General features: G+C 42.6%; 1 protein-coding gene across 1 annotated transcript; it reads left to right on the top strand.

Annotated features, from left to right (window-relative positions):
- The first annotated feature begins 10,002 nt into the window (after window positions 1–10,002).
- Window positions 10,003–12,147, top strand: LOC126800962 (cytochrome P450 93A3-like). The gene is made up of 2 exons (XM_050528395.1): window positions 10,003–10,990; window positions 11,515–12,147. Exons 1-2 carry the CDS (start codon window positions 10,043–10,045, stop codon window positions 12,145–12,147), a joined length of 1,581 nt encoding a protein of 526 aa, XP_050384352.1. The 5' UTR covers window positions 10,003–10,042.
- The last annotated feature ends 3,190 nt before the right edge of the window (window positions 12,148–15,337 follow it).

The raw sequence follows: 15,337 nt of genomic DNA, 5'->3' as shown, positions 1-15,337 counted from the left end.
TAGTACATAGCTTGGCGCCAGAGCATGATGCTGCTTTTCTCTAACTTAAGCCTTACCTCACCTCGGTCCCGGCTTATTTTACTCCAGTGCCTGGCGAGGTTCTGTACCTTTACTTGTCGGTCTCCCAAACAGTGGTCAGTTCCGCTTTGGTCCGGCGAGAGGATAACGGTGTGCTTCCAGTGTGATACAGTGAAAAAGATCTCAATGACCCTAAGACCCAATACTCGAAAATTGATAAACTCGTCCTGACACTGATCACCATGGCCTGGCGCATCCGCCAATATTTTCAGGCTCACATTGTTTATGTTTTGACTAATCATCCACTTCGCCAAGTTTTTTAGAAACCAGACACCTCTGGGCGACTGGAAAAGTTTGCCATAGAACTTGGAGAGTTTGACATTCATTTCAAGTCCCGAAAAACCCTGAAAGGTTAAGCCGCCATTGACTTTATAGTAGAGTTCATTCCACCAGATGGAGCCCTGGTTGGGGCCGACCCCGAGACTGCCGAACCGGCACGAACTTGGGATCTATATATTGATGGATCAGCCAACAAGACATCCAGTGGTGCCGGCATTATGGATTAAGGGTAAACCTTATGCCCTGCGGTTCAATTTCCAATTGTCTAACAATATGGCCGTGTACGAGGCCCTCATCGCCATAATACAGTTGTGTCGTAAGTTGGAAGCGACAAATGTCTAGATATTCAGTGATTCCCAGTTGGTAGTCAATCAAGTTGGTTTGAACTATCAGTCCAACCACCCCCGCCTAGTCTCGTATCAGAATTTGGCTGGGTCACTTCTCAGTAAATTTGACTGATTTGTAATCAAGCAGATACCCGGGCTAAGAATACAAGGGCAAATGCGTTGGCCCGGCTAGCCACCGCTGAGTCACGCACAATTCCACAAGGTGTCCATGTGGAAACCTTGGACCAACCTAGCATCTCCAAACCTTATTATGAGATATTCGGCATCAACCAACTCCCGCCACCATAATGGATGGATCCATTTGTCAAGTATCTTAGAATGGGAGAACTTCCTGAGGACATGTCAGAGGCCAAGTTCCTACGCCACAAGGCCGCCTTTTATATGGTCTGAGATGGACAATTATATCGGAGGGGCCAATTGTTTCCCCAGTTGAAGTGTTTAGCTCCAGAGCAGGGGTGCTAAGTATTGACTTCCTTGTACAGCAGGATGTGCGGTAACCACACCGGGGCAAGGAACCTGGCATTTAAGGCCCTCAGGACCAGATATTATTGTCCCACCATGGAAGCTGATTCAAAGGCCATAGTCAGCACATGCATGCAGTGTCATCAATATGCCAACTACACCAACAACCCTCTGGTACCATTTTCTGTCATTGTCTCCCCGGTCCCCTTTGCACAGTGGGGACTAGACTTGATTGGAGAATTGTCAACCGCTACGGGACAATTCAAGTATGCCATAGTGGCAGTTGATTACCACACCAAGTGGATTGAGGCCGAGCCTTTGGCCAAGATCACAACGGACCGAGTCATAAGTTTCTTGTGACACTCCAACTATTGTCATTTTGGGATCCTCGAGGCGTTTGTGACGGATAACGGCACATAGTTTGACAATGACAAATTCAGAGAGTTGCCCTCTACAATGGCACCACAGTTTTGTATGTTTCTCGGGCTCATTCCTAGACCAACGGTTAGGTTGAGGCCATTAACAAGTTCATCAAGCGAAATATAAAGAAGCGACTAAATGATGACATGGGTTTATGGGCCCAAAAGCTTCATGAGGTCCTATGAGTGCTCCGGACCACACCCATCAAAGCCACCGACCAAGCTCCCTTTCTCATGGCCTTCGGGCTAGAAGCGGTCATCCCAGTTGAAATTAAAGTCCCCACAGAGCGGGTTGAAACCTATGACCCATAAACAAACACGGCCGGCCTTCGGCTCAACATGGCTTTACTAGAGGAGCACTAGAAGAAGACCCACCTCCGGAATGTCAATAGCAAGTAGCAGATTGCCCGCCAGTACAATCAGAAGGACTGACTCCGACCCTTCACCGTCAGTGACTAGGTAATGAAGGAAGTCATTCCCTAGCCACTTGGTCTAACACCTAAATGGGAGGGTCTCTTGGAGATCGTTTGTGGTGCCGGACCAACGACATTTTACATCCGGGACACAAATGGTCGTGAGCTCACACACCCTTAGAATTCCCAACATCTCCATTATTTCTCTAAGTAATGGACCACTCGGCTACACAATCAGTTGTTAGCAAGTTGTCAGTTTTTTTCTCCCATGTTTGTCATTTTACTATTTATCTTACGGACTTAGTAAAATGAAGTTTTGGTTTCCAATAATATTTTGCCTCGGATCAATACAAACACCAGGGGCAAAGAGTTCATTAAATCTGCCTGGTCACACCGGAGTTGAACAAAATTTACAAGACCAGTAGAAGTAAAAGAAAAAAACAACACATGTTATGGCCCCGGTATCGCCATTCAAACTCTCAACCTCTACCACATCCTCGCCTCATACCCCGGTCTCTCGATTAGGTGGGTTTCCCTTAGGGACTAGCTCGCCATGTAACCCAGAGAGCTTGAGAACTCGTCCGGCCCGGTGGTGGTGGGGAAGGTGCTACCCTTTGTTCTTGGCCATATCCCATCCCAGTGACGGGAACAGAGCCCATAACGATGGCCCAAAGATTTGGTACTGGGGTATTCACATTGTCCCCAGACTTATGCCTAGAGTCAGAAGCCTTCTCCCCAACCTTCCCTTACCCCTTATCCTTCTCCACCTCTACGGCACGGGGACTTGGCGCCAAGGGATTGCTACTCTCCACACTCTCTCCTTCAGGGCCCTTCTTCTGTTGCTCCTCCATCTTAGCCACTCAGACATTGATCTCCTCTACATAGATGTGAGCCTTGTTGAAATCTATGAAACCAAGCTTTAGCCAAATGTCAAAAAATTCCTTCCGCCCATCAATGACCCCCTCCTCATAAGCCTCCCTTGCCCGCCCCATGACAACAGTTTTCTCCTCGACCCTCTTCAAGAACTCATCCTCCCGGGCCTCCCACATCATCCCCGCCCACTCTCGCTCCTCTTTCCACTCCGCCTTCTTCTTGTCCTCCCACGCCTTCATCCGGGGCTCCATCGTGGCGACTGACTTCCATTAATTACCATTATCGGCATTCATAGTCGCCATCTCTTCCTCCATCTTTGACAACTCCCCAACCAACTCCGCCACCCCTGTATCGCTGGTGGTGACTGATTCCTTACTGTTCTAGAGCTCAGCCCTTAGCTCCACGACCACCCCATTCACCTCAGCCAACTAGATTGAGTCAGCCGCCTGCTGTTTTCCATCTCTTTCACCTTTGTAAGGAGCTGTTGGTTTGCCGCCACATACAACTCGATGGTCCTATCATTTTCCGCCCCTTCACCCCAGACATACCACTCCATAAAGACCCAAGCCGCCGCCTGAGGATAAAACTAGTTAATCAAGAATCAGCGGATGTTACAAAAATGAAGGAAAACAATGGGAGAAGGACATATACCTGAACCAAATTCTTCTCCGCCTCTCGAAAATTCTACGCCGGGTCCTCATTGTATTGAAGAGTGGGCCCTTGGCATCTATGACCCATATACTCCACTATTCGGTGTATGTGGGGTGCCAACTCCACGGCCAAGGTCAGTCCCGCCATGACATTGGACTGGATCTCCCCTCTGGAGGACTTCGAATTTTTGGCCCTCTTAGATCCTTGCTCGAAAGCCTCGCCCCAGCTTCTCTTCCGACTTGGTTCTGTTGGGATAACGGCCGCAATGGATGGGACCACGGTCGACACAACTGGCTAGACCCCATCACCCCCGATCTGTTCCAAGATAGGGGTGTGGACCACCAACTATTGTGGGACCACGATAATATGCCCCTGCACCTCAGACACGGTCGCTGCTTGGACCACTTCATCAGGCCTCGATAACCCACAGTTCTCTTCCTCCTGACTCTCCTCCTCCGGATGATCCACCAGACTCTCCTCCATCGCCTCCATTTCCTCCTCCAACCCGGACTCTAGCTCCCCCACCCCCCTTCTCACCTCTTCCCTCTCGCCCGGCGACCCAACAATCGGCCCCTCCATGTTCTCTGGGCCTTTAAGTAGCTCATCCCCACCGTCCAGACTCTCCAGGGGTTCTCTAGCCATCGTCACCCCCCATAATGTGGCAACTTCTTCCATGAGCTCCAAATACTCCTCCACGAGCAGCAACATCCGGTAGAAACCATTGTCATCCACCAATTGCGGCACAGCTGGGAACATCTTCTGGGTCTTTGGGTCCACATCGAATTTGCACTGTTCCTTGTAGTGCTCCTCAAAAGATCGTAAGGATCAGGGTTTTTCTTCTGGGGCATCGCGGCCTACACCGGCACCTATGCAATCAAAAGGATTAACACCTAACTTCAAACAAATAAAAATATAACTCAACACCATGCATAAGGTGGCTTACCAGACATTCTCCTGAGGTAGTAGAATGAAAAACCCCCAAGACGGCACAACCAGAATGTCAACCGGTCCGCCGGGGAAAATGACAGCATACACCTCGTCAACCGCTTCTCCATCCGCGGTGTAAGACTTGTCTTAATGGAAACTGTTAGATCAAACAAGTGTTAAAACATTACAACGCATAGATGCAGTAACAACGTTGACATGGAGATGTACTTACTTATTCGCATAAAGGACTCTGACACGATAAAGTGCATGTCCAAATTCTGCCGCGGCCCGTCCACAATGAACACTCGCACTCGTCATTCACCAGAGGGTGTACTTCCAGCCATGAGTCGCCAACCTCACGCAACCCATGCTCCCCGCCTTGTCGGAATACTTGGACACCCAATTCGTCAGGAACTCCCGCCAGCATGGCTTCTACTGCCTTAGAGCCCAAAATATCACCATGGTCCCAACCAACTGTTTCCACATGCTTGGGGTTGCTTGTCTCGGGGCGATGTTGAGGCACGACAACGTATATTGACACACCAACCAGTGAAAATGACAACCCGCACACCAGCGCATGTTTCGACACGCAGCATGTCCCTGGGGGGATCGTGCGCCAACTCCCCGTCTTCCAAGGGCCTCAATATAATTTCCTCCGGAATTTTAAACAGCATCTGCATGGCCGTTGGAACCCGCCTCCTCAGTGGCACTCAGCCCAGGTGGGTCTATGAGTTGGTCCCCCAACCAAAAACCCTCATCTTGCGCCCCGTTGGAACCCGCCTCATCATTTATGGACCTTTCCACCGTTCTTTTTTTATTACTTACAACAAAAGATCGAGCAGGTTATTTATGGACCCCACATTGCTCATAAGGGATAAACCGCCCGCTCTACTCTCCCCCAAACTGACAGTCCGCTCTAGGGTGTTCGACCCATAGACGGGTAAGGACGAGACCCCACCTTCTCCGAACCAGGACACTCCGGTAGACTTGTCCATGTGCCACAAACCTTAGCCCAACCCAGAAAAATCTCTCGGCCCAAATTCAAAACCCAGAAAAGCTAAGAGACACATACCTGGGGTGATTGTAGTCGGACTAGAAGTCGATATTGGTGGTTGCTAACACTAGAATCTTCTTCATGTGCGACTAAACAACGTTGGAAGTTTCTCTCTTTTCTCCTCTCTTTCTTTCTCCTTTCTCCTCTTCTCTTATCCTAGACAAATGCGAAAATTAGACCCAAATTTATCTCCTTCTATATATAGGCACCAAGTTAAATCCGGGTCGTGGAATCCAACAGTCCTCGACTGTTGGATCATTGCCACGTGCCCCACTAACCTACAAACCCCTCGATTACACAAACAATGTGCCCCACGCGCGCGTAAAACCCATAACTCTACCCACTTCCCTAGGCGTCATTATAACTGCCGACATCTCGCTTCCTCAAGGAACGCACTCTTTTCCATTACATTAAATGTTGGGCCCCACGCAAGCTAGCCAATTTCCCTACACCGCCTCGGTTGTTTTCACATAGATATTCCTAGCACCGAGTTCCTATGTCACTCTCTAGATGCATGGGTGCTCCAACCGCTAGTTAACCCATGAGACTAGCACCGAGATCCTAGGTCACTCTCTAGATCCATTGGTGCTTCGGCCGCTAGTTAACCCACGAGACTAGCACCGAGCTCCTAGGTCACTCACCGACCGGCCCAAGACCCAAGCTGCGAGAACCTAATTGATTGGATTAGAGGAAAATGTCACTGTTTTAGTAAATGCACTAGCATTATCTGTACAAGAATAAGTAGTCGGGTCGTACCTTGTCACATATTTGATGATAAAGAAGGAAGAATGATGAACAAATACGTTCGAGGCATCAGCTAAAAATGAAAAATTTTGTACATGGAATTTGTAAGCAAAAAGTGGACGAATTTTAGTTTTGTTATTCTCATGAAATTGATGTGTTGCTAATCCATGTTTTAAAAAACTTACCTCAAGACTCGCTTGAGGCTTAAAAAGCTTAAAGCTACTTATATAACGCCTCTGTTTTTCGGTCTGGGCACCAAGGTTTGCCTTTTACGCTTTATGTGTCACAACCCCGAAATTCCGAGTGATAAAACTTGAAATCGAAGCCATGAAAAACTCTAAAACAATCTCAAATATATTGAAATCATCTTATAGTCAATGTATCGAAACTGAGTTCAAAGTACAACTCAATTACTTTGATTATTACAAAACCAGTTTATAATTCAAGTATTATAATAAATGGAAATGTAAAATCCTCTCAATCCTCACCACAAATAGAATAAATAAACTTTGACAATCTTAAGAGAAAGCCCTCCAATTCTGCTAATCCGCACCTGCAGAACTATCTGATACACCATCGAATAGGTGCACCGGGATTGTAAACACAAACCCGGTAAGCTTTGCATCTCGTATGAGTAAACCAATAGTATAACACACATCGCATACAAAAGAAAATACTAACGAAATTTAAAAATAAATGCACTTGTAAAACATTGGACGACCCATCTAGTTGTCCAATAACATCTGAAAATATAGGTACTCATGACACATTGGGCAACCCATCTGTTTATCCAATTACATTTAAAATACAGGTACTCATGAGAGTCAGGTACCCATCTGTTACTCCTCGTGTAGTACACCGACAGATAATGAGCAACCCATATGTTACCCAATATCACACAAAAATATGGGTACTCATGAGACCCAGGCAACCCATCTGATACCCCTCTGCAGTACACCGACAGACAGACTAGAGCTCTAACTGAATCGTAAACGACACCCGGCCAAGGCTCGGTTCCGATTACTGCCAACAACGTCCGAAGACCAGAAAACGTTTTAACAAGACTCAATGTTAAAACCGCGTACAATATAACAATTAACACATGTTTATTGTACTACAACCAAGCGAATCTTACTCAATAATATAAATATAGTTGTCACAGTACAAACTCATTTGGAAATAAAAACGTAACAGTATATAATATAGCAACCCATATATATGTATTGTATTTACCATTTATACACATACACAACCCACTATATTATATACATGTCATAGTGCAATCACTTTAAGAAAACATAAAAATGAGTCACCGTCAGGGGTAGACTCGTCATAGTGAAATTTACTCACTTTATTTTTATACATGCAACTTCCACGACACTGAAAGTAATTCCCTCACTCATTTCGTTGGTCACCTAATAACATGATAACTACTTAGAAAAATGATACGTAAAATTCACCGATGACGACTCATTATCGTTAAAACCTGTTCACAATTTATTGTTCATGAAACACTGTTCACAAAATCATTGTTTGTAGATTTACTGCTCATGCGCCGCCCAAACTGGCGCGGGTGACCTCACACGCAGCCCCCAAAACCCGTAATTCCACTTCCTACGCCGTCCTAGCTTGATAACTTAGACCATACCACCTTCACCTCCTCCCACGCGCCGCCACAGACGACAGCACGCACCACTTCACCACCTCCGCCCAAAACTCACCAAAACAACAAACATCCAACATCAAAGATGAAGAGCATGAGGAGGAGATCACAACCATACCTTCAATTCGCCTCACGCCGGCCGGAAACCGCTGGAATCGCCGCCGCAAGATTCCGGATTGGGATTTGGAGATCGGAGTAGTTGTAGCTCGATTTGAGCCTCACCACCGGTGGAATCCTGTCGAGGAGGAGGAGAGAGGACTCGACGTCACAAGCTTGAACCCCAACGTCACCGACGACGTCGAGTTCGACGGAGGCAATGCTGTGGTTCGTCGGGCGCGGTTGAAACTCCGCACGGGGTGGGTCGCTGTCACCACAGATCGATGCAGCTCGGCCGTGCAGTCCCATCGACACCGGCGGTGTCGTACACGGTGGCCGGTGGAGGGAGATCGCCAGTGAGGAAGATCAGCGACAGAGTGAAGCTCGAGGGAGAGGACAGAGAGAGCTCGGGAGAAAAATCTGATTTTTTTTTTTGGAAAGTTTCCAAAAAAGTCTTTTTATAGCCTTCCAAAATCGGAAACAAACTTTCGTCGATAATAACTTTCACATATGACGTCCGATTAAGGTGCGCCGAGTGTCCACGAACTCATATCAACGAGCTCTACAACTTCCGTGAAGGAAGTTTTCAAAGACGAGAGACGGAATAAAAGTCGACTCTCGAGTCAAAGAAAACGTAATATTTTTCAATTTAAATTTCCGAGATCGGTTCCGTTTTGTCTGACATCGACGAGAAAATGAAAAATAAAATTTATATTCAAATTCCAAGGTTAATAGTTTCCATGTAACTGACGCTCATCTTGTTCAGAACCTGAGATTACACAGTCAACAAGATTTTCGTGTAAAATCAATACATAAATAATCATAAAGCGTCTAATATGCCATTTTACTCACAATATTTCATTTATGTCAGCAACTTGATCTACAACCTATACCTGTAGATGGATCATTTTACTTAAAAAGAATAATTAGACTTATATATCTCAAGTGGATTGCCTCAAACTTTACAGCTTGATGCCAAATTTGGTATTTGGTACCTTTTGAATATTTACTTTAACATCAAAACTCTACTGGTCATGAGTCATGACCACACTTGTTGTTACAGTAACATTTGCTGCTAGTTTCACAATGCCAGGATTTCTAACAGTTCCGACGTCCCTCATGCAGGCAGATCAAGCAACTTCGCTGACGAAATCTACGTTCCAAGTCTTTGAGGAATTCCACCACCATAGCTATGTATAGCTCGGTCTTTGTTGCAGTGATCTTCAAATATGTGGTATTCACAGATCTCATTGGTAATGTCAATTTTAGGAATTGCACTAGCCATGTATGTTTTCTTTAGCTTTTATGGCGAGCGTTTATGTGGTACTAAGCAATCTTTGTTGGCTTTCCTGTTAAGTGTTGGCCACCGGAATAATTTTCTGTACAGTCTTGGTACAAAGAATAATAACAAACTAGTAAAAAATGAATTATTAATGACTTACGGTACTATTCAGTGATCGTTAGCAATGTCAGAAGATTCTCTAGCTTTTAAATGGTGGTTGCTTCAGATGAACCAACAACAAATGGTATAGATCTCTTTGATGACCTGATCAGCAACCATGGCAAAGATGACAAATTGCTTGTTTCTAAATCTGAGGGATGATGCAAGGAAGCTAGTCCAAGGAACATGAAACAGAAACTTAAATTTTAAAAGCCGGCATTATGTCTTTTAACCATTGAAGCAATGTAGTTAGGACAAGGAATAACGTTGAACAAAAAAAAATTATACTATAACAGATAGTTGCAAACTTGCAATGTTATTTAGGAGTGACAGACGGCTGCTGACCTAGTCTGCTCTTCACCCTCCAAACAGTACATCAATTCAGTTGATTAAGTGATACCAGGAAACCAATAATATCAAAAGCAAACAAATAGCCTGTCTTAATCAAAGGAGACTCTTTCATGCTGCTGGCCTTTTATAAAATGTCTCAACAGAATGAAAGACCTCTGCAGATTATGTAGAGTTTGATACCTGAGGAATTGAACTTCTGCAAAAACAAGGTGTTTGACATTTTTATACAGCAACACAAAATTGCATGCTTTTTGGGGATCAATACAAACATTCAACCATGGAGACAGATTTCCAAGGCTACATCATACTTTTCCTTGTTTGGCTAGTCTCTACAATCCTTGTCCGAACCATATTGGCCAAATTTCGGACCAGCTCCCGCCTTCCACCTAGTCCAATGGCCTTACCAATCATTGGACACCTTCACCTCCTTGCCCCAATACCACACCAAGCTCTTTACAAGCTATCAATCCGCCTTGGACCATTAGTTCACATCTTTCTTGGTTCTGTCCCTTGTGTAGTTGTTTCCTCCCCGGAAATGGCAAAAGAGTTCCTTAAGACTCATGAAGCTTCCTTCTCCAACAGACCATATATAGCAGCTGTTGATTATCTCACATATGGCTCAGCTGATTTTTCGTTTGCGCCTTATGGACCCTACTGGAAATTCATGAAGAAACTCTGCATGTCTGAACTTCTTGGTGGAAGAACACTTGATCAGCTCCATCCAGTGAGACGTGAGGAGATGACTAGCTTCATAGTTTTGATGCTAAACAAGGCCAAGAAAAATGAGGCAGTTGATATTGGTGCTGAGCTTATGAGTGTAACCAACAATATCATATCAAGAATGCTTATGGGGCAGAGTTGTTCCGCGAGCGAAAAGGAGGCTGACGAGGTCAGGAAGTTGGTCAAAGCTGTTGCTGAGCTTACAGGGAAGTTCAATTTATCGGACTTCATTTGGTTTTGTAAGAATTTGGATTTGCAGGGCTTTGGAAAAAGACTCAAGGAAGTGCGTGATCACTTCGACACGATGATGGAGAGGATCATAAAGGAACACCATGAGGCTCGAAAGAAGAAGAAGGAACTGGGAGAAACGGACGATGATGTTAAGGATCTGCTCGACATTTTACTCGATATATCTGAAGATGAGACCTCAGAGATTAGACTGACTAGCGAAAACATAAAAGCCTTCATCCTGGTACAGTATTTTTCTTACTATAAACATGTTTGTTGCTAATTCACTTACATGATGAGTTGATAACTAACACCTCTGCAGATTTCTAGTAAAGCTTTCAACTCATCCATGATCTAGCATTTGTCCAATGACAGCTATAAACTACAACTTTGAGCTAGGGTATCGCAGAAATGTATCTTTACAAGATGAAACAGTAACCATTTTTGGTCTGCAAACACTAATAATATCTAGATGACATATTTACTGATAATATGCATGTATATGGTAAGAGAACCGAATGTTTTGCTAGCTAAATGTGCCAGTTAATCCAGTTATATACAAGGCACCTCTCATAATATGCATGCATATGGTATTTCTCTGTTGTATATAGCAGATTTTATGCTTATTGTAAAAAGAAGATTACAAGCACTTTATAAGTACACCATAGCATAAATGATTTGTTTACTACATGGAAATGATTACTAGATGTTATGATCACAAATAATGCAACTGATGTTTTTTGAATTTTCCATGCATGTTCATCACAGGACATATTTGCTGCTGGTACCGACACATCTGCAATCACAACAGAATGGGCACTAGCAGAGCTAATCAACCACCCAGATATCATGAGCAAAGCAAGACAAGAAATCGACTCCATAATTGGGAACAACAGGCTTGTAAAAGAATCAGACATTGCAAACCTTCCATACCTGCAAGCCATAGTGAAAGAGACACTAAGGCTTCATCCTACAGGTCCATTAATTGTGAGAGAGTCAACTGAACCCTGTGCTATTGGCGGCTATGAGATACCAGCGAAAACCAGATTGTTTGTTAATGTGTGGGCTGTCAACAGAGACCCCGGTCACTGGGAGAAGCCTCTGGAATTTGAGCCAGAGAGGTTTACTCGCAAAGAAGGTAATGGGAAAAGCCAACTAGATGTGAGAGGACAGAATTTTCATTTGCTGCCATTTGGTAGTGGAAGAAGAGGGTGTCCTGGAACCTCACTAGCCCTGCAGGTTGTGCAGACAACACTTGCAGCTATGATTCAGTGCTTTGAATGGAAGGTACCTAATGGTACTGTTGACATGGAAGAGGGCCTTGGTATAACACTTCCTAGGGCTCATCCCTTGGTTTGTGTTCCAGTTGCTAGACTCAATCCCTTTCCATCTTTTGATTAAACGTAAAGAATCAGCAACTGAGTATACTATACCGATCAGTAAGTTGTATGATCGGAAGTCTGGTATGGACATGATACATCCTAATGGGAGGAAGAGCTACAGTGATTTACATGCTTAATTTAGAGAGGAATATGTTGCTACATCTTTCTCCATCATCAGTTTCATTTCATCAGTGTGTTTCACAAAATGATTTTTCTCTCTTAAATATATAGAAGTCTTTCATGTGACACAGACCATATTCATACTTGTGGATCTTTTATGGGTGAGTTTTTTTCACCAACAGTCCCTCAACTCTGGTGTACCTACCAATGTGATACCTCAACTCTTAATCGTACCAATGTGATACCCAGACTCTAGTATTGCTATCATTGAAGTACTTCCGTTAGTTTTTTTAAACTTTTCCGTTATCTTGGTGACGTGGCAGGTACGTGAGGCCCACAAAAAGGGTTAAAAGACAAAATTAACCTCATCTGAGAGGAGCAATGTTTTTCCCGCCCTTTACCTTGAGAAAGACACCCAACAATTCCAATTTTGGCGCCAATTTTCCCTCTCTACTCCTTAATTTGTGTCTCTTATCTAAACTAAAGAACTACCGCCAACCAGTCGACTACAATCTGATAAAACCTAGATCAATCTCATTTTCTATTTTTACCCTAGCACTTGTTAAACTAACAGAATAAATATATAAATTTATATGGAACATCTCATTTCCACAATCTCATAAGAATATAAAAACACATAACTTAACGAAATTCAAATACATGTTTAAGTACCATTAGTTGCCACCTTTTATGTTGATCTGCCATGATTTTTGCTTGTAAGAACTAATGGTACATGTAGTTGAATTTCGTTAAGTTATGTGTTTCTATATTCTTATGAGATTGTGGAAATGAGATGTTCCATATAAATTTATATATTTATTCTGTTAGTTTAACAAGTGCTAGGGTAAAAATAGAAAATGAGATTGATCTAGGTTTTATCAGATTGTGGTCGACTGGTTGGCGGTAGTTCTTTAGTTTAGATATTAGACACAAATTAAGGAGTATGGAGTGAAAATTGGCGCCAAAATTGGAATTGTTGGGTGTCTTTCTCAAGGTAAAGGGCGGGAAAAACATTGCTCCTCTCAGATGAGGTTAATTTTGTCTTTTAACCCTCTTTTGTGGGCCTCACGTACCTGCCACGTCACCAAGATAACGGAAAAGTTTAAAAAAACTGACGGAAGTACTTCAATGATAGCAATACTAGAGTCTGGGTATCACATTGGTACGATTAAGAGTTGAGGTATCACATTGGTAGGTACACCAGAATTGAGAGACTGTTGGTGAAAAAAACTCTTTATGGGTGGGGAGCAAATTTGCTTATGTTTCACTCTCATACAATCACTCGTCTTTTGTCATCTGGTGTTCTAATCAACCAGGCCTGGCCTTGGCCCAGTGTTAACAGTGAGATCACACTAGGCCCAAGATCAAGGGGCATAAATTTTGGTATTAAGTATTTATTATGTAATAATTATATATTTAATTATCTAAATATTCTTATAACAAAAACACACTTTGTCAACTAAAAAACTTATGAAAATACAAGTTAACTTTTACACTATAGACTATATTGAAATAGATTTAAAATAAATAAATGATAAATTAATAATAAATAAAATAATATAAATATAAATTCAATTAGTTTTTTCTTAAATCTCTATTTCCCCATATCTCACTTTCTCCTCCACACAAATGTGGGTTTTTCTTCCTGTAACTTTCTCAACTCCCCACTTTTTACTCCACCCACCCACGTTTTTCTCCAGTAAATATTTCTGCACACACGGTGTGTGTGCTTTATTGCTAGTATCTTTAAAAAAGACTGATTTTATGAAATAACTTCAATTAATATGCATTCTGCCATTCTCTTCCCTAAACCCAACCCAACGCTGAAATAAAAATTCTTGTTCAATCTACCTCCTCAGCTCTTCTTACTCATTCTTCCATAATCTTCTCCCAATTTCCCAAATCATATATCCGTTGGCCATTAATTTTGGCCAATTGATCTTCGTCATAATCAAAGAACATGTTGAATTTCTCTACATAAAATTGCTCACAATCCCCTAATATCTTTTTCATCCTCTTCCAATTTCAAATTTCCTCTCTCGTCGATTTCACTTCCTCTTTCAATTCAGTATAGTCTGAATTTAGTATCTCCGTATTTAAGCTTTCTAAATCGGCAAATTTGACTGTCTTTGTCTTTCAATAGTCTGAATTGGCGAATTTGGAAATTTGGCATCTACAAATTTGGTTCTTTCTACACATTTTCAATTTACAGATTAAATTTTAGTGTATGGGTCATTAGGTTTTCCCTATATCGTCTTCAATTGAGTTATTTTTAAAATTTTAATATGAAAACAAGTTTAATTTCTAATTGCATGAACTGATCATACAAGTTATCTGATCAGGGTTTTCTACTATATCATAATCATGTTGAAGAACAAACAAATTTGGATAATTGGATTCTGGAACAATAGGAACATTGAAACTTAATTTTGTGAGTCTCCTTGAGGAATTATTATAAATTCTTTGGCTAAATTTTTTAGAATATTTTTTATGTAGGGGGCACAAGTTTTTATCCCGCACCAGGCATAAAATTGGTCAGCCCGGCCTTGTAGTCAACACAATGTTATTCCAAAATAACAACTAAAGATGTAATGTGACTCTGGACAGAGAAAAAATAACTATCGTCAACTAATGACTTTACAGAGAATTGCAAACTGTATGGTAAAAAAAGTTGGTTTCCAGGAAAATTTACAGTACTATTTGGTGATCGTGAGAAATGTCGGAAGATTATCTAGCTTATAAATGCTGGCAGCTTCAAATGAACCAACAAAAAATGGTATAGGTCTATTTGATGACCTGATCAGCAACAATAGCAAAGATGACAGCTTGCTTCTAAATCTGACGGATGATGCAAGGAAGGTAGAACAAGGAACATGAAACAGAAACTTCAATTTTCAAAGCCAACATTATGTCTTTTAACCATTGAAGCAATGTAGTTAGGACAAGGAACAACGTTGAACACATAGCTAGTTGCAAATTTACAATGTTATTTAGAAGGAATGACAGACGGCTCCTGACGTAGTCTGCTCTTCAGCCTCCAAACAGTACGTTAATCTTTCTAATTCAGTTATTTAAGTGATTCCTTTCAT

This window comes from Argentina anserina, chromosome 6 (genome assembly GCF_933775445.1).
Source record: "Argentina anserina chromosome 6, drPotAnse1.1, whole genome shotgun sequence".
NCBI classification, from domain to species: domain Eukaryota; kingdom Viridiplantae; phylum Streptophyta; class Magnoliopsida; order Rosales; family Rosaceae; genus Argentina; species Argentina anserina.
The sequence above is the reverse complement of the archived record's forward strand: the minus strand, read 5'-3'. Positions and strand labels throughout refer to the sequence as shown.